General features: G+C 36.6%; 1 protein-coding gene across 1 annotated transcript; it reads left to right on the top strand.

Moving 5' to 3' along the window:
• Window positions 1–1,956: 1,956 nt before the first annotated feature.
• Window positions 1,957–20,603, top strand: Yipf7 (Yip1 domain family member 7). The gene is made up of 6 exons (XM_028894539.2): window positions 1,957–2,064; window positions 3,597–3,710; window positions 8,435–8,598; window positions 15,050–15,195; window positions 17,910–18,091; window positions 20,076–20,603. Exons 2-6 carry the CDS (start codon window positions 3,598–3,600, stop codon window positions 20,236–20,238), a joined length of 768 nt encoding a protein of 255 aa, XP_028750372.1. The 5' UTR covers window positions 1,957–2,064; window position 3,597; the 3' UTR covers window positions 20,239–20,603.
• Window positions 20,604–24,729: the final 4,126 nt, after the last annotated feature.

Below are 24,729 nucleotides of genomic sequence, written 5' to 3'. Positions count from 1 at the left end.
TCTCTGGGCAAGTTATTTCATCTCTTTTTTTTTTTTTTTTTTTTTATAAAATGACACAGTTAAAAACTCATTTAAGAACTACAAAAGTTAAATTACCTACACTTAAAGTTTGTATATAATACTGACCTGTTCATTATTAGTTGCAGATGTAATATATGTACTAACATATATGGCTTTGAATTTAGACATGCATATCCATTTTTTGTAATCATGCATCAAGACTGGAGTCTGTCCTGGCAGGGTGGCTCACACCTTTAGTCCATACCATTACTCCAGAGGCAGAGACCAGTGAATCTCTGTGAGTTTGAGGTCAGTATGGACTACACAGGTCTAGGCCATCCAAGAACCTTACTTCCAAAATAAGAAGTATTTTGATACTTCTGAAGTATCAGAAGTACGCTGATACTCATTATTTTGGTCCTCAATAAATGTGTGGATGGATGTTACTTTACCACTGACATAGAAATAGAAATTATTAAGCAAATTTATTTATTTATTTTATTTCAACACCAGGATTTGAATATGTAGGGAATCTGAAGTCCTAGAAAGGAGACTCAGAAGAGAGAAAACCATAGGGGAAATGGCCCTCATAGTTATCTGATCCAGGAAGAATGGAGAATATTAGCTATAATGTCTACCTGGGTCAGAGCTAGAGTGAAGTTTCCTGGTAGAGAGTGATTCAGTGATGTAACACAGAGAGCCAACTGTGTACCTTTCTAGGGCAAGGATGAGTTAGAGCCTCTAGTGGTTGGAATTGGCTAAAAAATAGGACAGAATGCATTCTGTATATGAAAACACTGGATCAAGGTGAGAAGGTGGCAAATGGCTAAAAAGTGCTTGCTGTGTAAGTGCAGGGACCTGTGTTTGGATATCTGGTACCTATATTAAAAAGCCAGGTGTAGGGCCGGGCGGTGGTGGCGCACGCCTTTAATCCCAGCACTCGGGAGGCAGAGCCAGGCGGATCTCTGTGAGTTCGAGGCCAGCCTGGGCTACCAAGTGAGTTCCAGGAAAAGGCTCAAAGCTACACAGAGAAACCCTGTCTCGAAAAACCAAAAAAAAAAAAAAAAAAAAAAAAAAAGCCAGGTGTGGTGGCACATCTCTAATCCCAGTGATAAGAGATGGACACAGCAGGATTCTGGGAGTTTGTAGCCAACCTATACAATGGGTTAGCCAGGTTCAGTAACATGCTTTCTCATAAAACAACATAGAGAGTGATAGATGAAGGCACCTGGTGCCGAGTACTTCCAGCCACATGCAACACTCCACACCACACACACCCCCAACACACACAACAAAACCAACCTACAAAAACTAGATTAGAGTGATATATAAATCTTAATCTCAGCTGCAGAAATTAAAAGCAGGTAAAGTCATAATTCATCTTCCTAAAAACCCTCAGGTTTGGATAAAAGGATAACATCTCATTTTATTTCAGTGCTGAGATCTTCATGTTAAGATCAAGCAGTATGGGGCCGGGCGGTGGTGGCGCACGCCTTTAATCCCAGCACTCGGGAGGCAGAGGCAGGCGGATCTCTGTGAGTTCGAGGCCAGCCTGGGCTACCAAGTGAGTTCCAGGAAAAGGCGCAAAGCTACACAGAGAAACCCTATCTCGAAAAACCAAAAAAAAAAAAAAAAAAAAAAGGATCAAGCAGTATGTATTTATTTTTATCACAGATCATCAGTCAATCCTTCTAGACTGAAAACCAGAGTAGAAGAAGGCACACCAAGCCCCTCGCTTTCCCCGACTTACTTCAAATAAATAATCTTGCTGCCAAGTCTAGTGGACGTGCACACAAGGATACTGGATTGATTTCCCCGCATTATCAGATTTATGTCTGCAAGTGGCTTGTTGTGTTTGCAAACTATAAAGAGTGTCACGAGATACTGTGTTTGGCTGTTGGCAGCCTTGCTTTCTTGGCTGTGTCAGCCACTGTGTCTGAGTACAATTTTAGAAACTTTTATATATAGTCAGTTCGTCATCTTTTCACCCACCGAGTTGTTTAGATTTCCTGACCACAGCTCTCTTTGTTGGAGGATCTTCCCTCATAGCATACCAAGAGACAGGTACGTGTCTGATCCCTCTAAAATGTTTAGCATTTAAATAAAATACGAGAAGGGGTTATATAAGAACTCAAACAGCTGTTGCATGAAGCTTGGCAGGTTGCCTACAATGAGTATATTCTCAAGAGAAATCCCTCTCTATGCTTCATAGTAACAGCTTTCATGGGCTGAGAAACTTGTGATATTAAGTTTTAGTATTTATTTTATATTTAATATTTGATTTATATCATAATTTGTTAGAAGACTCATTGCTAGGTCTTGATTTTAGTTTTCATAACTCATGGCTACTTCATGAACATCACTAATGAAAAATCCCTATTTATAAAATCAGCTATATGAATTGATACATCCACCTTTAGCAAAGCTCTCTATATTTTACCAAAATGAATAATTGACATATTTAACAATTGTGAGTTGAATGTTTCTGATTAATGGAGCTCTTAAGAGTTAAGGCTGCTTTTCATACATTTAAAATTTAAAATTCATTATTGGTAGTATTCCACAGGTGACTATACTTATATGGATTTCTCCCAGTGGTTTCCAGTTTCATTCTTTTAAAATAAACATGGTTGTCAAAAACATAGGATTAAAAACCCAAATGTCTCTGCTCTCTTCTAGAATTTTTATTCAAATAGCTATCTTGCCTTTCTAATATCTTCTTCTGTCTCATCTTCATCTCATTTTTTTCTTTTTCCATCTGGTGTTTCCGGCTTTAGTATGAGTCAAGGTCATGTACCCTGAATTACCAGAAGTGCCTAGAAGCTAAGTAATGAGTTTATGTAAAAGAACTGTGTCCTTAGCCTGGCAGTACAGAGTCTTTTCTTCTATGACTCATTCAGAACACATGGGTAGCATCTTGGGCAAAAGAAAGAAAATGTTCCGGATAGTTAATAAGAATTCTCAAGTAGAATTAGGAAATGTTTTATAAATGTTTACTTTTTGTTTAGGCAAGTAAGAAGATGTTTAGTAAAATTTATGTCTTTGGGAAAATTAAAATATTAATAGTATCAGCTGTTACTTTCTGCCCTCTTTGTGTTTTTTGTGTGTTTATGTGTGTGTGTGTGTGTGTGTATGTGTGTGTGTGCATGTATGTGTGTGTGTGTGTATGTGTGTGTGTGCATGCCTGTGTACTTGTGCATCTTTTTTTCTAAATAAGAAATTTGCATTGCTTAGGATAATTTTGTAGATATGTACCACACCAAGTTTAAAACTTTTCTTTAACCTGCTAAGAATGAGATATGTGAGGGAAGAATGTTGGTTGTTTCTTTTAGAAAAACTGAAGACAGCTTACAGTCACAATGTGAAAAATGGGAAAACTTGATAAAGTAGTTGATTTTGACAGGTTTTGTAAGTGACTTTCTAGCATATATTTCCTGCTTTTCCCTTCATAGTTAATTTATTCTTTCAAATACATTCTCCTTTGATAGGAAGATAACTATAACCACACCATCAGTTAATCTTTGTATATATTTGAAAAAGTTTAATTGGCTAACAAACCAAGTAAAAAACAAACAAACAAACTCTTATTTTTTCAGGATGTCGAACTTGGGAGAGTATGACATGGACTTTTACCAATCTAATTATACGATTGATAATCAGGAGCAGAGCTATGATTCAAATGCTTATGGAAATCTTTATGGATCCAGAGAGTAAGTAACTTATAGTGAGTAAACATACTCCCATTTTTAGAAATGTCAGTGATCTGTCAGCTAGTTCCTGATAGGTAGGTTTTCCTGAGGGAAAACAAAGTTAACTGAGCAGTTGTCAATAATGTATCCTGCACTAAATGACAAGAAAGGACAGATAAGTTACCAGGGTTTTCTGCAAATGTTTTTTTCACTTGGTGCTCATGCCATGTTAATGCTTTATTTATTCTTTTTAAAGTAATGATTAAATAAGAGCCTTTTACCTGATAGTTATCTGGACACTAAAAATGGATTTCATCTATTTAAAAACATTTATTTTGTCTAATTTCTCTCAGAAATTAAGACCACGACAAAACGAAAGTGAGGTTGAAATCCAAGGTCTTTTATAGTTTCTACTTATTTGTAAGAAAATGAGAATTTTCTACATGTGTAGTGAAGTCACATCACTTCCAGGCCACCTCTGATGTCAACCCTCAATCTCTCAAATTTGTGACCTCTTCTTGAATAGTTAATATTGCATACACACATGTGCATGTGCGAGCACACACACATACACACACACACAATGCACACGTGTGTACATGAATCTTCTGAGTCCATTTGGTGTTGGTCTCTTAAGCATATGTGTTTAATGTTGATCACTTGGTATGAGACAATTTATCAGGGGAATCATCCCCGAATAAAACTGATGATCCCTCTCTCAGCAGACCTTGATTGCCTGTAGGTCTGGATCTAGGGGTGGAGCCTTTCCTTTATTCATCATGGCATGTCAACAGGTGTTGTCATTATGATATTGCTTAGGCAATCATATTGCTGGATTTTCGTGGATGTTACTTCCTGTCATACACAGAAGACACTATGTTGTAGCAGATGTCTTCTGGCTCCTGCAATCTTTCTGCCCACCTTTTCTGAAATGTTTTTTTTTTTAGTGTTAGATGTAGAAGTTGCACTGTAAACGTATCAGGTGGAGTTGGGCACCCCACAGTCAATTCTCAACATTTTGATCAGTTATGAATTTCTATAATAGTCTTGTGTACTTCTATAAGAAGCATCTTCAATGATGGGTGAGAGCTACATTTATCTGTGCTATAAGGATATTTTTTTAGAATGGAGTTAGGAAGTCTTTTCCATTACAGGAATATGATTTTATTTGAGGATTTGTACAATAAAATATGCATTTCAATATGTGAATATTATGAAAAGTGCCACGACAGTATTGACATAACATATTTTAGGATGTACTAGGTATTGGAGATGAATTTAACTTGAAGGTCTGGTGAGATGGCTTAGTTGGTGTAGTACTTTCCACAAAACCATGAAAATCTAAGTTGAGATCTCCAGAAATCATGTGGAATAGTTGAATGAAATGATATGCATCTGTAATACAACATGGAGCAGGTGGTGGTCGAAAATCTTCTGGGGCTTGGTAGCTAGACATTTTAGACAAATCAGCAAGCCACTGAGAGATTCTGCATCTTAAAAACATAAGGCAGAGAGCATAGATCTATTGAGGAAGACCCTCACCATTGACCACTGGCTTCAACATGCTGATACACACACACACACACACACACACAGAGAGAGAGAGAGAGAGAGAGAGAGAGAGAGAGAGAGAGAGAGAGAGAGAGAGAGAGAGAGAGATGGAAGGTGCAAAATCTTAACTTGAATTTTAAAAAAAGGGAAATGATGAAGAATTTACTATTTGTTTTTTATTAGTGACAAAGAAAAGAAGGGAAGGAAGGAAGGAAGAAAAAGAAAGTAAAACACTGCAAACTGAGGAAAATGTCTCCCAGCTAGCACTCTTGATCTCTGTGATACAGGAAGACAACTTTGTTTTTTCTTCAGCTGAGACATAAAGACATGTACTTTGTGTAATTTTTATAAAGAAATAAAGAACAATTGCAGTGATGTACAGAAAGTATATCTTAAAGAAAAACTATTATTTAAATGTTAGATAGACATAACTTTGAAAAGCACCCTGTTATCCTATGGTTTGGGTTGCTCTGCTGCTTTTCTGCACATAGTTTTATGGGTCTAGGTAGGAGAACTGGAATAAGGACCATGTCTCTCAACTCTCATGACAATTAACATTTGCTGTGTTTTCTTTTTGTGTTATGGACTGTCTTGAGCTTTGTTAAGCATGTCACTGGAACCCTGAGCAACCCTATGAGATAACTACTACTTGTGAGAAACTAACCAAAGAAATAAATTGATAATTTTTCAAGGTTATTAATCAGTTACTTTTCTTGTTGCTGTCACAAAAATATCACACAAACAACTTGAGGCAGGAAGACTTTATTTTTTTTTGTTTGGTTGTTGTTGTTTATTTTTCTTTAACTCATGGCTTGAGGCTACAGTCCATCATGGAATGGGAGGGGAGTCATAGAGGCAGTAGTTTGAGATTACTGGCCACATTGTGCCACAATCAAGAAACAAAAGGAGAGATGAATGCTGGTGTTCACATCACTGTATCCTTTTGTTCAGAGTAGGGGGTACTGCAGCCCATAGAGTGCCACAGCCCTAAATTAGAGTGTGTATTTCCCCCTCAGTTAATCCTGTCTAGAATCTCCCTCCCTCACACATGTGCCCCAGATGTTTGTCTCTTAGTTGACTCTCAGTCCAGCTTCCTGACAGTAAATATTAACCATCACAGTCAGCTAGTAAGAAACAGGCTTGAAGTTTGGGGTCCCAGGTTGTTTGATTGAATCTTCATGAGGGTGAATGGAAGGTGTTCAGTTTCATCTCTGTCTAGGGAAGTTTGGACCATGTTCTTATTAACTGATCATCTGTTCTTATCAACTGATGATCCTACACACACGAGCAATAGGTGCTGCACTCATTACTGAGCAGTGTACTAACCGAAAGGGAAAGGTACTGTTACATAATGTTTCTGCAACTTCAAATGGTGAGTATATGCAACTGTAGCCCATAGCACCATTTATGATTTATACTTTGAGAGATAAAGAAATGCCAAACAGTGTTTGAAGTTGGAGTGAGTACATGGATTACAAGGCTATTTCAGAATGGTTAGTGTAATGATGGAAAATGAGAAAATGAGATAGGCTTTTAATCTCAAGTGCCCTGTTTCACAGAAAGGATCACAGTGCCTTTAAATCCCTATTCCTTTTATCCATTCTCTTTTCCAAGTGGCATTTCTAATGGAGTACTATCTTTTATTTAAACTATAATATAAAAGTCCGATATGAGGAAGCTAAAGCTTTATTCTTGAGATCTCCCACTCTAGCCAGCCCAACATTTCCTCCATTTGATTATTCTTATCAACATTTTTCAGAAATCAAGATGACAAAGTGATAGATGTTAACTCAATTGCATGAGAAAAGTTCACGGTTACACTGTACCAGTGTGGCTGAACTTGGCCCAGGTATAAGCTCTGGTTGCAGCCCACATTGAAAAGCATGAGTAATAGTTCATATAAGTGAGTAGCTATAGTAATCAGTATGCATGCTGTAGGGATTCAAAAGTATTGGGTTACATCTCTGCCTTTAATAAGTCGGTATTGGGTTAATGAATGATGACATGACTCTTCCCTCTATGTCTATGGTTTTACTTGCCAAGATAGGCAATTTTTTGGTCAAGGTTAAATACTTAGAATTGAATATGATTTTGTGGAATGTACATTAAGACTAATCATAAAAGAAAATTGCCAAAAGTATTTTGTAAAAATATTTTAATAAATATTTTTTATAATTATAATAAATAAATTAAAAAAATAGAGATCTCAAGATTTCCAAAGTTTAGAATGTTGAACTCTATATTCATCTATGGGTGTTTGGAAAAAAAACAAAGTAAAACAAAAAATGAAAAAGATGTGATAGGTAGTTTTTGATTTTTCTTTCCCTTACTGCAACTAAATACTGTGAAAAATAAACTAATTTCATAGACTCTCTTATTTTCCTTTCTTCCACTCTCTAGCACTACTACAAGTTATTTACAAGGATCAAATATTATTCAAGTGTCTTAAGCACATGATAAAATAAAACGCACATTCATGGACATGTAAAAACATCGTTCTTTGGCAAAAGCAGATTGCTCATTGTAAGAAGAGTTTCAGAAGTTAGCAACTCACAAAGTTAGCAAGGTGCTCCAGGTACTCTTGGATAATTTGATGAACAGCAATTTTCTGGTAATAGTCAGTCAGTAGTGGAGAGCACATTTCTCTGTGAACAAAACTGATTTTATAGATTTTTGATTACATTTGGCTTGATGATACAATTAAGTTCTGATTTTTATTATCCACTTTTGGGGGCTTCTAGAATCTTTAATATTGATAATTCCCTCATGAAGAGTGGAGAGAAAGGTTTCCTATGTAGGGAGCAGAGCTCTGCTCATAAAACTTCTTTTCAGAAACCCAAGCATGACGCTGAGGGTCATTTACTTTTGAAATTCTATTTATTCTTCTGTAAAATGGTATTTAAAGAGCATTTTGACCATACAGAGTTTTAAGTAAGAAAAAGGGGACAGTGCCCAGCATATTGCATATGCCTGATTAATAATCTTACTGTAGATCATTATTATAGAAGCTTTTGTATGACCTCTTACTTCATTTTTTTTAGTTAAATTTAACTTTTAAGTAGGTTCATTACTTCATTGGTAAGCAACCCTTAGAATCAAGTGAAGTTTTTAAGAGGAAAATTGTACTTCCCTTCCTTGGTTTGTTAGGATATTCCTTTCTTGTGTGTAAAATATAGGCATTTTTAATTTCCTAGAACACAAGCCATTGAGCAGCGTCCACCTTCCTCTTCTGTTCCAGCAGAGATGCTCCTGTCATCGAGTTATGCAGGGCAGCTCTTTCAGCCAGCATCTAACTCAGACTATTATCCACAATCTCCTTCAGTGGACGGTTTTGATGAAGAGCCTCCTTTGCTAGAAGGCAAGTTAAGGAAGTGTTGTTCTTATGGTGTGCACAGCTCAGGAAACTACTGCAGTAATCAGGGCTTAGCATGTTCTGCCTCAAGGTTGCATACACTGCTTTGTGTGTAGTTACTGCTCAGTTAACAGGACTCTTCCAAACCAAGACACATACACCTAAATTGTTGCAAGTTTGTTGCATAATTGGGTGAAGTTTCCAAGCATTTGTTTGTTCTGTTGCTGGGAAATTGTTGCTGTTGTTGAATGCTCCTTCACTGTTTCCTGGATTTGGACTCTGGCCTTGCATAAATAGGAAAGACATGTTATGGAAAGGTGTTTATATCAAAGTAGCAACACTTTCCAAACACCTAAGGGTGCACTTCATAACAGTATTATTTTATTCTTTGCTGTTTGCCTGGGAGCAAGTGAGATAGTTTCTAAATTAATGTTTCTCTGTGGTTGACGTGGAGCCAAACTCTTTTTCTTTCTGTCTCTCATGAGCTCTCTCTGATCATCTTGGAAAAGCTAGGTGAAGTAGAATAATACAGTTCCAGTTCATAACAATGTCCTTAGGAAGGAAACCCAAGACTCGTGGAGCTGGAGGTCCAGATAGATTTCAGGAACTTTATATTCATTTTTCTTCATACCCAGGCATTCTATGTCTATGTTGTGTTTTTTGCTGGAGGTAACAACCCCAAGAAAGAACTTAAAACACTACTGGATTTACATTAGAGAATGAAGCATAAATGCTCAGTGGTAGCTCCCTGCTAGTCCTCTGTAACCACACCAGCTCTTAGTGGAGTTAGATGAAAATGAAGACTATAATTACCAATATTTTCCATAGTAAGTACTGTTTACCTCATTTGAATTCAGTAACTACCCGGAGTTAACATAGCCTTCTTTCTTTGCCTAAAAAGGTAAACAAGAGAAAGATTGATATAATTCTGAACAATGCAGAAAATTAGGTAATAGATCTGTTAGTACCGTAGAAGCTGTTAAGCTTTGTGATCAGTTATGTCTAATTAGCTCCTTCTATTTCTCCTCTGCAATTACTAAACAACTGAAACTTATAAACTATTTTCACTAAACATGGTTGACTCTACCAAAATGTTTTGCCCTAAAAGACCCATCAATTGCCTAAGTGCATTCACTATACATATTGGAAAATGAAGAAATATATGAATTAACATATAAGGTAGTTAAAATCTTGTCTCTAAGGATTAACTACCATGAAACATTCAAATGTTTCTTTCCAGCTATTATTCTATTTTTTATGTTTGTACATATTATGTATGTACACACCTAGTTACTCCAAAGGGAAATACTATTTTTTCAATGAAAATATTTGTTTTGAGTATTTTAAAATAAAGTTGAGTCATACAATCACATACGGTCTTGTTTTCAATAATTGTATCATGAACATTTCTTTTCTTTTTTCTTTTCCTTTCTTTCTTTCTTCTTTTTTTTTTTTTTTGGCTTTTTGAGACAGGGTTTCTCTGTGTTGTTTTGTTGTCTGTTCTGGATCTTGCTCTGTAGACCTGGCTGGCCTGGAACTCACAGAGATCCACCTGTCTCTGTCTCCTGAGTGCTGGGATTAAAGGCATGCACCACTGCTGCCCGGCTTCATGAACATTTCTATATATTAGTTCTTTAACGACATTAAACGTTAGAAACATGATTTATAATCATCTTATAAAACTCAGGTGCTACAATTTAAACATACTTTAAAGGTTGTAACCTACAGAAAGTAATGTTGTGATTAACATCATAGTTAAAATCTTTTAGCCTGTGCATTCTTTGGGATGTGTCTGTAACAGTGGGAAATTTTGGTAAGAAGGCACTTGGAACATTATCAGTTGACCTGACAAAAAGTGAATTTTCTACTGTACTGTTATAGTCCAATATGCAATATCTATGTCATTTGATAGTAAAAAAAGGAAAGATGAATATTTTGTGTTTTATATTACTAGAAGTCTGAGAATTTTTCATATATATTGATTGTTTTCAATTCTTCCCATTTTTGTGCTTTTTGCCACAGTAGAATTAAATTAGTTTTCCTTTCCTTATTTTAAGATATATTTAGATAGAAGTATATTAATAACTTTTCAGAAGATATATTTGAATAAATCTTTTTTCTTTCTTATTTCAATATAATTTTCTCATAGGTCTTTGGGGACACAAAGAAATTTCAGTATTTATATTTTAAAATTAAGATTGACATTGCTTGGAGACTTTCCCCCCCCCAATTGCAGCATTTTTAGAACCAGTCTTTCTAGATCAGCACAGCATTTATATCAGTTTCCTTAAAGATGCCCAGATTTTAAAGTAATATTTTTGTTTCATATTTTCATAGATGATACGTACAATATAAAGCAAAAAAAAAAAAATAAACGTTCACCCTAGGGTAATGGTTAGCCTTAGCCTGCCAAACTAGAAAAGTTACTGGTATTTGTTGTTTTCTCCTTGTAGCACAGGCTGTTACTTAACACCTGTAAGGTCAGTGCCGTAATTTATATAAAAATGGAGATCTTAATTCACTTTTGTACTTCATGTCATATAGTTTCCTACCACTAGATGACAGCAAAACAGTAAATTTTACATTTGAGTTTTATAGCAGTTCCATCTTCTGCTTCACACGCTAAGTTGCTATGTTGGGGCCCCTATAATGAACACTTTGTAATATATTTGAAAACAAAATATTTGGGATATAAATACTCTGTTGAAAACATAAAATATTTTCTCACAAAAATATTTACTATATCCTATATTCATTCATGATTTCATGACTCCATGTTGAAATGTGTGCAGACCTTAATTGTGCCATCAAATAAATGGTGGAAATCAACAATGATATTGCATAAAGCATTTTTTCTGAAATAATTACTCTTTTTTTCTTAAGGAAAAAAGTATTTTATACCAAAGGCACTTACTTTAATTTTTTAAATAAAAACTGAAAATGAAACTTGAAAGTGACATAAGCCTGGCAATTTTTATGGTCTTCTACTATTTAAAAATCCAAGTGCAATGGAAACTCCTAGGGATCTACAAGGGTGACTATAGAAAAGACTCCTAGTAATGGGAGTTACAGAACTTGACCTGACCATCTTCTGTAACCAGCCACAAAACCGTCAACTTACAATTTGTCCTTCCTACAAGATGTGCTGGGGTAAAGGTGTCACAGAAATTATGGGAGTGGCCAACCAATGACTGGTCCAGCCTGAGACCCCTGCCACTAGAGTGATCCCACCCCTAATACTACCTAGAGGGCCAGAATCCAGAGGCTGGATAGCCCAGAGACCAGGATAGACCCAAACAGGACCAGAAAAAAAAAATCAACGTAGTGAACTCTAATGATATTCTGCTATACTCATAGACAGGCACCTAGCACAGTTATATTCAGAGAGGCTTCACTCAGCAACTGATGGAAATAAATGTGGAGTCTCACACTCAAACATTAGTCAGAGACTGGGGAATCCTGCCAAAGAAGAAAAGGATTGTAGGAACAAGAGGTGTCAAGGGCTCCAAAGGAAACCCACAGAATCAACCAAACTGGGTTCCTAGGGGCTCACAGAGACTGAACAGACAATCAGGGAGCCTGCATGGAACTGACCTAGGTCCTCTGCATAGATGTTATGATTGTGTAATTTGGTGTTCTTGTGAGACACCTAACAGTGGGAGCAGGAGCTGTCTCTAACTCGTTTGCCTGCTTTGGGGCCCTTTTGTTCCTAGTGGGCTGCCTCATCCATCCTTAATATGAGGGTTGGTGCCCAGTCTTACTGCAACTTGATATGCCATGTTTAGTTGATATTCATGGGAGGTCTTCCCTTTCCTGAAGAGAAAGGTGGAGTAGTGGATGGGGGTGGGAGAGGACTGGGAGGGGAGGATGGAGAGGAAACTGCATTCAGGATGTAATATGTGAGAGAAAAAAAATTATTAAACTCCTAACCCATTTTAAAGTTGTTGAACCACTCATCTCCTCCAGTGTACAAGGTCAGAAGATACAACACACTGAAAATAAAGGAAACACATGGAAACAAAAACGTACTCAACTTACTCACTTTTTCTTTCTTTTCTTTTGGGTTTTTAGAGACAGGGTTTCTCTGTGTAGTTTTGGTGCCTGTCCTGGACCTCGTCCTGTAGACCAGGCTGGCCTCGAACTCACAGAGATCTGCCTGGCTCTGCCCCCCAAGTGCTGGGATTAAAGGGGTGTCCCACCAATGCCTTGCTAACTTACTCACTTTTTAAAAATTACTTCTTTTGATTTTTTGAGATTATAGTATAATTAGATCATTTCCCCTTTCCTCCCTCCAAACCCTGTCATGTATCCCTCCTTGATCTCTTTCAAATTCATGGCTGCCTTTTTCATTAATTGCTGTTCCATGCATATATGTACACACATAAATATTTCCAAGCACCACCCGCTCAGCCTATATAATGTTACTTGTATGCATGCTCACTGTTTATTTTTCTCAATCTTTGTCTTTCTTTGCTAACCCACAGGTGGGGTACAAATCCAGGCTCTCACACCTGTGAAACCACTGCTTTAACTCTAACCTATGTCCCCAGTAGGTTAAGTAGTCCCCTGCCCCATGCTTTGGATGACAAATGTCAACCAGGAGACTGCTGTGGATATCGCTTCCTATGCTGTTGTTCTGTGTTGCTCTGATTGGTTGATAAATAAAATGCTGATTGGCCAGTAGCCAGGCAGGAAGTATAGGTGGGATAAACAGACAAGGAGAATTCTGAGAAGAGGAAGGCTGAGCCAATAGACACCAGCCCGCCTCCAGGGAGCAGCATGTAAAGGCACACAGGTAAAGCCACAGAACATGTGGCAACATACAGATTAACAGAAATGGGCTGAGTTTAAGTGTAAGAGCTAGTCAGTGGTAGGCCTGAGCTAATGGCCAAGCAGTCATAAATAATATTAAGCCTCTGTGTGATTATTTTATAAGCGGGCTACAGGACTGCAGGGCCTAGGCAGGACCGGAGAAACTTAAAGCTACAGGAGACTGTATATGTAAAAGTTTAACTCTCTATGCTAGCTCACTCAGGTGCCCTCTGACCTCTGAAAGTTTCTAAATTATTAAAGGAAGGGCCTTTCCATGACATGGGGATCATTAAAAATCTTTCTTGTTCAAAATGTCAGCTTTGGAAAATATTTAAGTAGCACTAGCCACCATTAAAAAAATCTGAGGATGGATATGTGGCTGAATTGGAGATACTTTGCCTAGTACCCAGTATCTCTAAATAATAAATAGCTCAACTATTCTTATCATCTAACCAGAGATATTTGTACATGCTTGGAAGTACAGTTGAATTTAGGAAGGGTAGCCTTTCCCATAGCAAAGATGGAATTGATAGATGATTGATAGATAGGTAGGTAGGTAGGTAGGTAGATAGATAGATAGATAGATAGATAGATAGATAGATAGATAGATAGATATACAGTTGATTTTAGGAAGGGAGCCTTTCTTATAGGAAAAATGTAATAAATTAGATAGATGATGATGATGATGATGATGATGATGATGATGAAGATAGATAGATAGATAGATAGATAGACAGATAGATGATCGAAAGATTAACTGCACACAAATCCGACTTCTTAGTGTTTTACAGGAGTGAGATTGGCCAATGTGGAAATGTAGATTTTCTACTTCTTGCTTTTAGACTCTGAAAGTTACTTAACCTTTCAAAATTTCAGACATCTGGTGCATAAAATAGGAATAAATTGACACTACCTTTATCATATGTATCTTGTAGATCTTGAGAGGCCAGTAAAGCCTGAGCAATCAATCAGAGCTTGCTTTAGTGAGATGATTCTATTCTAATACTCTCACTCATAGAAAGACAAAAGATTAACTAGTCCTTAGTATTTAATCTTTGAATATATTGATTTAATCCTACAATGCATTGATTTATAAACATCTGCATGTACATTGTGGTTACTGCTCTCTGCAAAAAGAGTCCTTCTCTTTCTTCCTTATGGAGTTTTATCAATTTAGAGCAAAGTTAATATTCTTATTAGGCAGAATGAAAGAAAATGCTAGACCTAAACTGAGTGTTATTAACAAGTTATGCCATCGGTGGTATGGCATGATTCCAGAAGTGCTAGGAGTTGGAAATGTAGGGGAAGGAAATATCTGAAGGAGCAATTGAGATACATTTAGTCTGTTAGCCACAATGATAGGTTTTACTGTATGTCAGTTCCCATGTTTTTAAATAGTATTAATGTTTTCCTGCATGAACCAGATAGAAATTTCCTCAGTAGAGTTTTTTTTCCCTTTAAACTGTTTCTTTGGGTTTGTTGTTTGCTCACTGTATATTACGACAAACTTGAGATTTAGATTATGAAAACCAAGTGGAGCAATCATCTTAAGGTGCCATGCAGAAGAATAGGTACACTAACTTTGAAATAATAGAACTCTTTTGTTTCCTATACTTACCTTAGACTATTTATTTTCTTTTTGCAGAACTTGGAATTAATTTTGATCACATATGGCAGAAAACCTTGACGGTGCTAAACCCAATGAAGCCAGCAGATGGCAGCATCATGAATGAAACAGATCTCACAGGACCCCTTCTTTTCTGTGTGGCTCTGGGAGCCACATTGCTTCTGGTAGCTTCCAACAGCTAACCTGACATTTCAGGCTTTGTCTCCATCAGAGATAATTTTGAAACAATTTCTTTAAAAAAAAAGAAGAAATTTGCTTTCTGAGAAGCATTAGGACAGGAGCTTGGATCCCATCACATAAAAACTGGGTTTAGAGATATATGGTAATAACCCCAGCACAGGGGACCATGATGCTCACTAGTCAGAAGTTTAGACAGTTTGTGAGCAATGGGATCAGTGAGACATCTTGTCTCAGAATAAAAGGTGGCCTGCACACACACATACATACACATACATGAACACATACACAAACGAACATATGCAGCACCCTCCCCCACACACATACACAAGCAGTTTCTTTTAATGCAGCTATAACTTTCAAATGTGTTTTATAAAGTACATGTTCTATTTTCTTTTACTAAATTTGTAATGCAAGCCTGCCAAGATATTGAATAAAATCTAGTTTCTGTGTGACCAATGATCACATCCTTTTCATCCAGTACAACAGTGCAGTATAACAACTGCCTTCCTTGCAGTACATAAAAATGTGAACCGCTCTAACTCAAATGCTGTCAACCAGAGTTCCCACTTATTCTTAGGGCTCCCTTCTTCTCTTTTTCACAATAATGTAGTAATCTTGGATTAAGCTGCTATGCAAGGCCATGCCAATTAATCAAATAGTCAGAAATAATCAGTTTAATATATGAACTCATTTTTCCTTGCAAGTCATTTGTAATATAACAGCTATTTGTTTTTCTCTGGGATATATTATGATTACCATCTCTTAAAAGACAGTGTGAATTCCATCATCAAGATCACTCTTGGATACGTAACGCTACAAAAAGTCACTTAAATATCCTCTTCTGTGTTTTAAATACAAAGCATTATAAATGAGGAAATCTTAACTGTAGATGATCAAATGAATTTTACCTATAACTACAATAACTATGATCTTCATATGTTGTCTGCACATTTTTATGCCTCCATTTCTTTGCTTCAAGACAAAAAAGGTTTTACTCTTTTTTTTTTTTTTTAAATAAGGTCTACTAGAAACTTAGGTCTCTTATAGTCCTAAAATTATATGGATATATATGATTAGCCCTTAGATTTTTTTTATTAGCAGTTATAACTTCAGAGTTAATGTTCATAGATACAGATCAACAATGACATTCCAAAAACTCCAACTGGACATTTAGCTGAAGTCAGATTTCAATATGAATTTAATTGCTGCCAAATCAATTCTGCGTTACTCTGCCTCTATAATTAAAAGTTCATTTCATAGGCCATTACATCCATTATATTAGTAAAAGTAAAACTAAATTCAGAAACAACATTCAAATTCATTAAGCACTTCTGGATATGTAAGATTCACAATCATTTATAGCAGTGTGCTTACAAGTCATCTATAGGTGTGTGCTTACCTCTTGCAGCCAAGAAGTAAAAGATAGAGATAAGAAGGACCTGGAGGTCCCAGTATCCTTCACAGAAACATGCCCCTAGTGACTTCACTTCTCCCTACTAGATCCCATCCTAAGAGGGTCCACAACTTCTCAAAGCACCTCAAGCATCAGAGTCCTTGACACATAAGCATTAAGGAAACACACAAACCACAACTCCAATGTTTTTTATTACCCAACATCAACACACAATTTAAAGAGATTCACATTTAACTGTTCTGGTAGGGCTATTAGTATGATCTGAAAAGCAATGATCTTAAGCAACACAAAAGTATAATTAGGGCTGGGTATTGTGCATATCTGTCATTCCAGCACTCAGGAGATGGAGGTATAAAGTACAGAAATTTTACATTATATATATATAATGTATATATATATATATATATATATATATATATATATATATATATATATATATATATTTGCAAAGATCCTTTCTCATAAAACCAGGCTGGGGATGTAGTCTAGTGGTAGAGCACTTGTCCAGTGTTTACAAGACCTGGGGCTTTTTATTTTTTGAGGCAAGGTTTCTTTGTGTAGCCTTGGCTATCCTGGAACTCGCTCTGTATACCAGGCTGGCCTCGAACTCACAGAGATCCACATGTTTCTGTCTTTCGGGTGCTGGGATTAAAAGCATGAGCCACCACCACCAGGCAAGAAGACAATTTTAAGTGTTTATTATAACACTAAGTATTTTAGATCAAGATGTTTGAATATGGGTAAATTGTATATGGACGATCCTAGACATTTGAGGTAAAAACTCAGGTAATTTATTTTCTGTTTCAATATTAAATCTTTATTAAAATTTGAAACAAAATCTTAAGGGTATTTTTGATACTACCTGTAAATGTCTAAGACTATATTAGATGTGTTATTCTTTTGCTCAATCATTCAGCTATTCAGTAAATATGGGACAAAAATATATGTGTTTCACTCTTTGCACCCTCTATAGAAAATGTATGATAAAAAATCATCCTGGCAATATTTTCTTTTATGTAGCATGCGTAGCCCATCCCAAATATTAGACATACATGCATAAATATATATGGATACATATATTCAGGGTGATTGTTTGGAGTTTACGTCACAGGCAATGGTTTTTTTGTTTTGTTTTGTTTTGTTTTAACCAGAACCAGTGGCCTGGTGATAATACCATGATATCCAGCAGCATTGAGTAGATTCTTGAATGCTCTCTGGCTTGTTGCTGTTCTGATTTCTTCTCACCTGTTGTGATGTCTAATCATTTTCTTTGCATTGTTTCAGGCAGGAAAAGCCCAGTTTGGTTACGTATACGGCATGAGTGCCATTGGCTGCCTCGGGATTTACACCTTACTAAACTTAATGAGTTCTGCAGGGGTGTCATATGGCTGTGTGGCCAGTGTCCTGGGATACTGTTTGCTCCCCGTGATCATCTTGTCCAGCTGTGCCATCTTCTTTTCATTGCAGTAAGTGTCAGTACTAATTGACCCTACGTGGACAATCTTTGGCCAGTCCTGCCAGACCAGGATAATCATGAAGATGTATTAACATTTTGTCATGGAATTGAAGAAAATCATGCTTCCTGAAAGTTACACATAGATTCAGAAAAAAAAATTCAGTATGTCTGGGATGCTGCTCCTTTTTAACTGGTTAAAAAAAAATAAAGCCCAACCATGTAAAATTTAAGACTAGTTCTTTTAAGTTGTCACATTCTTCAGTCTAAACTATTGGCATGGGTAATATAACAACTGCAGAAAATTCATTTATTTGATTTTGGAAGAGTAAATGCCTGCTGAATTCTGACAAATTACTTCAGTGCCCAGGCATCCACCTTCTGGGCAAGAAGCAACTGTTATTTCTCAGCTGGACTGCTCACAGTTGAGAATTCCCAGAAACCCCGATGAGGATATTAATTCTGGAGAACTTATGGCATACATGCTCAGTCAATACAATTTCTTTCCCTTTTTCTTTCTTCACTTAGGCATCTGGCATTTGCAATTCTAAACTATTCATAAGGAAACTGTAGATGCGTTTCCCACAGCACTTTCCCAAGGCTCACGCATCACACTAGCACTCAGGGACAAGCAAGCAACTGCAGTCACCTGTCCTGTCTAAAAAACACTTGCAAACAAACTCTTGCCTTGTGCTCACTCTCTCGTGTCCAAAGGACATGTGACTTGTGTTTTCTTCTTGGGTGATGTAGGTCTTAGGTTATTAATGCTACATTGGAAGGGATGTTGTCATATAGAAAGTCTATACTACAAGGATCATCAGGTTAGAGAAGAAAAAGCTTATGATATTTTTGTTATCACAAATAGTTATTCCTATGAAATTACTAAGAGAGATTTAAACATGCTCAGTCTGTTCACATAGGGTCTCATTTTTTTTTAATTGTAGCATTCATGAGAATTACTGGAGCCAATGGTTGCTTTTTCAATGAGTACTCAAATTTAACAAAGGAATTTGAGAGGAAATGGACACTGTGAATGAATAAGTAGAACGAGTTTTGTGTTTTATTCACAGAAAAATACTACTGTTTTTGTAACTGTTGGCTCTAGCATGTTTTTTTCTGTTCACATGGCTGTACTGTCCTGTACAGAAGTTTGACAGAATAGTCTAGCTTGGTTTTACAACTGTCTGATGTTTTTGCAAGATGATAATACTATGATGCACCACTTTAAAATTCCAAGTGTCAAAAGATATTTTCAGTGACTTCGGTATTTAGAGCATCTTAAATGACTTGGATGCTAAGGGACAAAGAAATCACTAGCAGTTTAGACTTTTTATCCTGAAATTATAAGGGATAATAATTGTGTTAGATTCTCACTACTGTGACAAAATACTTGAGGGAATCATCTTATAAAGAGGGGAGATTTATTGTGGCTCTCAGTTTTGGGACATGGTTGTTATCTTTCTTATGTGGAAAGGCTGAAATGATGACGAGTAAATTGTAGGGGACAGATCTGCTTCTCTTAGTATCCTGAAGAAAAGAGAATAAGAAGCATGTGTAGGTTAACCAAACTTCCTCCCTCTAGGTTCTGCCCCCCCCCAAGTTAGCTCTACCACTTCTAGCTATAGCTAGCAACCAAACATTTAGCAAATAGACTTGGTTAAAAATCCAAACCATAACAGACAATTTAGAAATACATTAAACAAAATGGGAATAAAATGGGGTTGTTGATGAATGAGACTGATTATTACAATGGTTTCTGCTTTTGCTTGTTCTAGATTTACTAAAATATAAAAATATCAGTCCTGAACAGTGGATTTTAATGAAATATTTTCTGACTGGCTGAGGTATTTTGAGCTCATCCAGGTAAATCATTAACCTTTGAAATGGAAGCTGATATTCTGTACAGGGGCACAACTGGCTTTTCAGAGGCAGCTCCGAGTCAGTCTCCTCAGCCTCCTCCAGGCATAAGGCAGCTGTCATCTTTGTCTCTGCTACAGGGGCACCTTTGGAACTGTGTCGGCCCTGCTCATCATCATCTGGTGCAGTCTCTCAGCTTCCAAGATCTTCATTTCAGCGTTGGCCATGGAAGGACAACAGCTTCTTGTTGCTTACCCCTGTGCCTTATTTTATGGACTGTTTGCCCTTTTGACAGTTTTCTAAAGACTACTGATGTGGCTTTTCAAGATTCCACTTGCTTGCTGTTCATATTTTTTTGCAAGTGCATTAGCACTCAAATTCAGTGAGATAACTTCTGTTTTATTGCTGTTGAGAGAATATTAAGCAGAGAAACAAAACAGCACTCAAGGATAGTGCTCTAATAGCCTGTTTGGTGGGGATGGTGTTTTGATTTTTCAGCTTGGAGCATTAAAACACTTAAAATATTTTGAAATATTAAGAGATACAGTCTCTGTGCTGATAGATGCTGCTTTTCCTCAATAGACATGTTTTTGAGAAATTGTAAGTAAAATACCATCCTATGCTTAGTATTTATTAACTCTATAATAAATATTTTCCAGAAACTTTCATGACTCTGTGCATGTGGTTAAAACTTACACAGTTTTGGTACCTTTGGAGAGTTCAGGAGTTTTTTTTTTTTTTTTTTTCTACCCAGAGTCAAAGAAACACCGTCATTTACCTTAACTACTGTTATTCAGTTTCATTGAGATAATGTATTGACTCACCACATTTTCAGGTTCTCGCTTCCCTTTCATTTGGTCTAAATGCTACAGTCTATTACTACAGCTCTTCCTTGCATAGATCCCACATAATCTTACTACATTCTCTCTAAATAGATAAATGCTCCTACAGAAAATTCCACCTATTTGTACTAATGCTATTGAAGTTTCTGGAATGTTTCCTCAGCAGTGCCCTTTGATCCTATACTACATTTTTTTTTTGAAATTTGTTTTCATACTAAGATGACCAAATAACACCAATACTTTACTGCCTGACTCTCTAATCTTTCTTCCTCATTAGGTATTTTGATCCCATTTTATTTAAAGCTGTAAGTGTCTAGATAATCCTTTCATCTTCCCACAGCATCTGTCTGTTTATGAGAGATTCTTCTTATGTCTGCTCTGCTTCCTTTAACGACTTCCTTCTCTCAACACCACTCTTCCTTCCATCCCTAGTAGTTTCTTTCCTTCACACAAGCATGTAAACATGATCTGGTGTCTTCTAACTCAAAATAAAAGTTTCAAGCGTAGCCCATTTCTCTAGTCCTCTTTATGGAAAAGACAATCTTGAAAGGGTTGTCTTCTCTCTGCGTCTACCTTACCACCGCCTCTGCTCTTCCTGGCCATCAACTCAAGAATTCTTTATCCTGTTAACATGACCACCTTTGTCAAATTGATGATAACACATCATACTACATCCAACCATTAATTTTTAGTTTCATTTCATCTGAGAAGTGGTATTGGCTTAGTCTTTTTAAAGTCAGTCTCTGGTTTGACTCCTGTATTGAATTATTGAGTTCTTCACATGGATTTGCAATGGTCACCTCTCTTATCTCTTTCTCCTTGGCTGGCCTTTCTTCTACCTTCCTTCCTTCCTTCCTTCCTTCCTTCCTTCCTTCCTTCCTTCCTTCCTTCCTTCCTTTATTTCTTTCTGGTTTTTCAAGACATTGTTTCTCTGTGTAGTTTTGGTGCCTGTCCTGGATCTCATTCTGTAGATCAGGCTGGCCTCAAACTCACAGAGATGTGCCTGGTTCTGTCCCCCCTCTCCCCCCCACCGAGTGCTGGAATTAAAGGTATGTACCACCATCACCTGGCCTTTCAATCACAAATTTAATACTAAGTTATTAGCTGTGCTCATTTAGCTTCCAAATATAATGACTCCAAAATTCCATCTGCACTGGACATTCTCTTCCCTGAGTTCTTAGTATATATCCAAATTATATTTAATATCTCCATTTGATTTTCATATGATAAGCACATACACATCATATCCCTTGATTTCTAGCCTGTCCTCCTCATTCTTCTTTAAAAAATCTTTTCAATTTTATGGTGAGTAGAATCTTGATCACTTTTGTTTTCCAGTCAATATCTTTTTCAATATTTAACTTAACCTGTCATGAAAATACTTTTCAAATGTGGCTGTGTCTCATGAGCTCCACTATGGTTTGGATAAGACTGTTTTTCCAAGTCTTTTATGTGGCAGGTTTGTGTTTCAGGTAATGCATTCAGTTATTGAGACATGATTGGATCATGCGGTCAGAGACATAATCAGTGGACTAATGCATTGGTGGATTCTTAATTTGATGATGTTGCTGAGAGGAAGTAGGAACGAGGAGACTGGGCTAGTTTGGAAGAAGTAGATCACAGAGGGAAAGCCTTTAGATGGCATGTCTAGTCTGTGACCCCTTCCTGTCTTCTGTAAGGTGAGCTGCTCTGCTCTACCACATGGTCCTCACCATGATTTTATCTCTCACTATACATAGGCTTATAACCAATGGTGCAAGATGACCATTGGTCTGCAACTCCTGAAACTCTGAGCCCTAAAGAAATCTTTCCTTTCTTAAGTTGTTTTCTTGGCTGTCTTGTCAAAGTGATAAAAAGTGACTGACACAAGCTCTTTTGCAGCCAACCTCACAGAGACCACTTTAACTGCTGGCGGAAGGAAGTAGTCTACTCACTGACTTCTTTCTCCCATGCATTCTCTGAGACAAGGTTATTTATAGATGCAGTATGAGAAAGCCTTTGAATATGTATATTTATTTATGGTCACACTCACCCAAGGCCCTTTTATGGCTTTCCTTCATATGTACAAGTAACCTCAACCTCCTTTGCACAGCTCAGAAGCTTTCTAGTCAAAGAGTGGCTCTTGGAATAACAGATAGCATTCTCTGGAATTCTCTGAAGGGCTGTAAATCCTTGGTCCAGCCCTAGAACTTCTGATTGAAATTTGCATTTTAACAAGATCCCAGATGAATTAAAAGCACAATAAATTTTTAAAGTGCTTTCTTGAATGATGGTCATGTGACAAGCTTTACTTTCCCAAATTCACACCTCAAATTCTCCCCTTGTTCCTTAACCTTATTGTTGCTTCTCACACTACAAAATTTATCACTTATGAATCTTCATATTTATTCTGTTTACCTGCAACATGCTCCCTTCCTTCCTTCCTTTGTATTATTAAGCTCTGTGATCATGCCACTTCCTCATTTAAGGCCTCCTTTTGTTGATCTTTTTTCTAACAACACACCTTATACCCAGCTTTGCTCAGTCTGTTCTCCTCTGTTATGTATTATGTTATGTACTTATCTAAAGTTATTTAATCTCGCTATACTCTAATTTCTTGACTTTCTCTCTCCTCATCCAGAAGATAAATGCTTTGACTCAGATCCTTGTCTATAAACAGCATTCCTGACATAATTTTTGTTTCTATTTTTAGGAATGGTTTTATTTGCTATTTGAAATTTTCTATTTCTATTTATGGGGTGAGTGAATGAATAAATAAATAAACAAGTGAGACAGTGATTGGATATTAATGCCTGTGATAAATAAGACAATTGAGGCTGTGACCCATGAGTGAGGGGCAAACTAGACAAAAGCAAATAACAGTAATTAAGTGAGATAATTATTAAAGTATGAGACTGCTAATGTGCAAGCATGTAGAAAGGAAGTCTGGGCTGCAACAGGTATTAGAATTCAATGGCTTAAAACATATTAATAAACATTAATTAAATGTGGACTTTTCTTAAGTTCTTAGCTTTTCTGTTTGGAATGAGATGGTTCCACTTTCGCACTTTATGTAAAGCAGGTGAAGCAAATATATCATTCACTGTATACTTTTTCTATGAAAATATCCCATTGCATAGAGATATACTTATATTCTGGATTAAAATTGCATCCTTTGGAGGAGACTTTTGCTTAAAACATTTATAGATAAGTATTCCTTTAAACTCACAATGTAGCTTGACATTTTTTCTATAAATTAAGCATACAAAATGTTTTTATTTACCGTGAATTTTTTTGACACCTCTGAAAAAGCAAATGCCAAGTATTTTCATTTACTAGGAAATAAGGTTACATTTTATTTCATAACAAAAGACAGAATTGTGAAATAGCTAAGAATTAAATTGACACAACAGGAAACATAGATTCTATATATGAATATAAGTTTATAAAATATTAAAGACATATTTTGCGGAAATTTGGTTATGCAGACAGACATATTATGGCTATGGATGGCAAAGCTGAATCCATGGAGCATTCCGCTGGATAAATGTGCATTGTAAGTGTGTCAGGAAAAATCCTGACACTTCGGGAATTAACTAGGTGATTCTAAAGTTGATATGTGTGTCAAAAACATCAGGCTGACAGTATATAAATTTATTTTGAGAGGGAATTAAATAAATTGTTCACTTTTCTGCCTAAGTAAATTGAAATATCTTTGAAGAATGATCACATGAGACAAAGGCATACAAGTACATTTTTACTTTGTTGTTGTTTTGTTTTGTTTTCTAGATAGAATCCCACTGTCCAGTCCAGGCTGCCTCAAAATTTTCCATATCCCTGCCTTGGCTTCCTGAATGCAGGAGTGCTTTGCCTTCATAACAAGCTCTATTTTCACATGGTGCTGTTTAATGGGGACTCACTATGGGCTGGTCTAAATACTTCCTACATGTCTCAGCACATCTGATTATCACAG

This window comes from Peromyscus leucopus, chromosome 10, assembly GCF_004664715.2.
Source record: "Peromyscus leucopus breed LL Stock chromosome 10, UCI_PerLeu_2.1, whole genome shotgun sequence".
NCBI lineage: Eukaryota > Metazoa > Chordata > Mammalia > Rodentia > Cricetidae > Peromyscus > Peromyscus leucopus.
The sequence above is the reverse complement of the archived record's forward strand: the minus strand, read 5'-3'. Positions and strand labels throughout refer to the sequence as shown.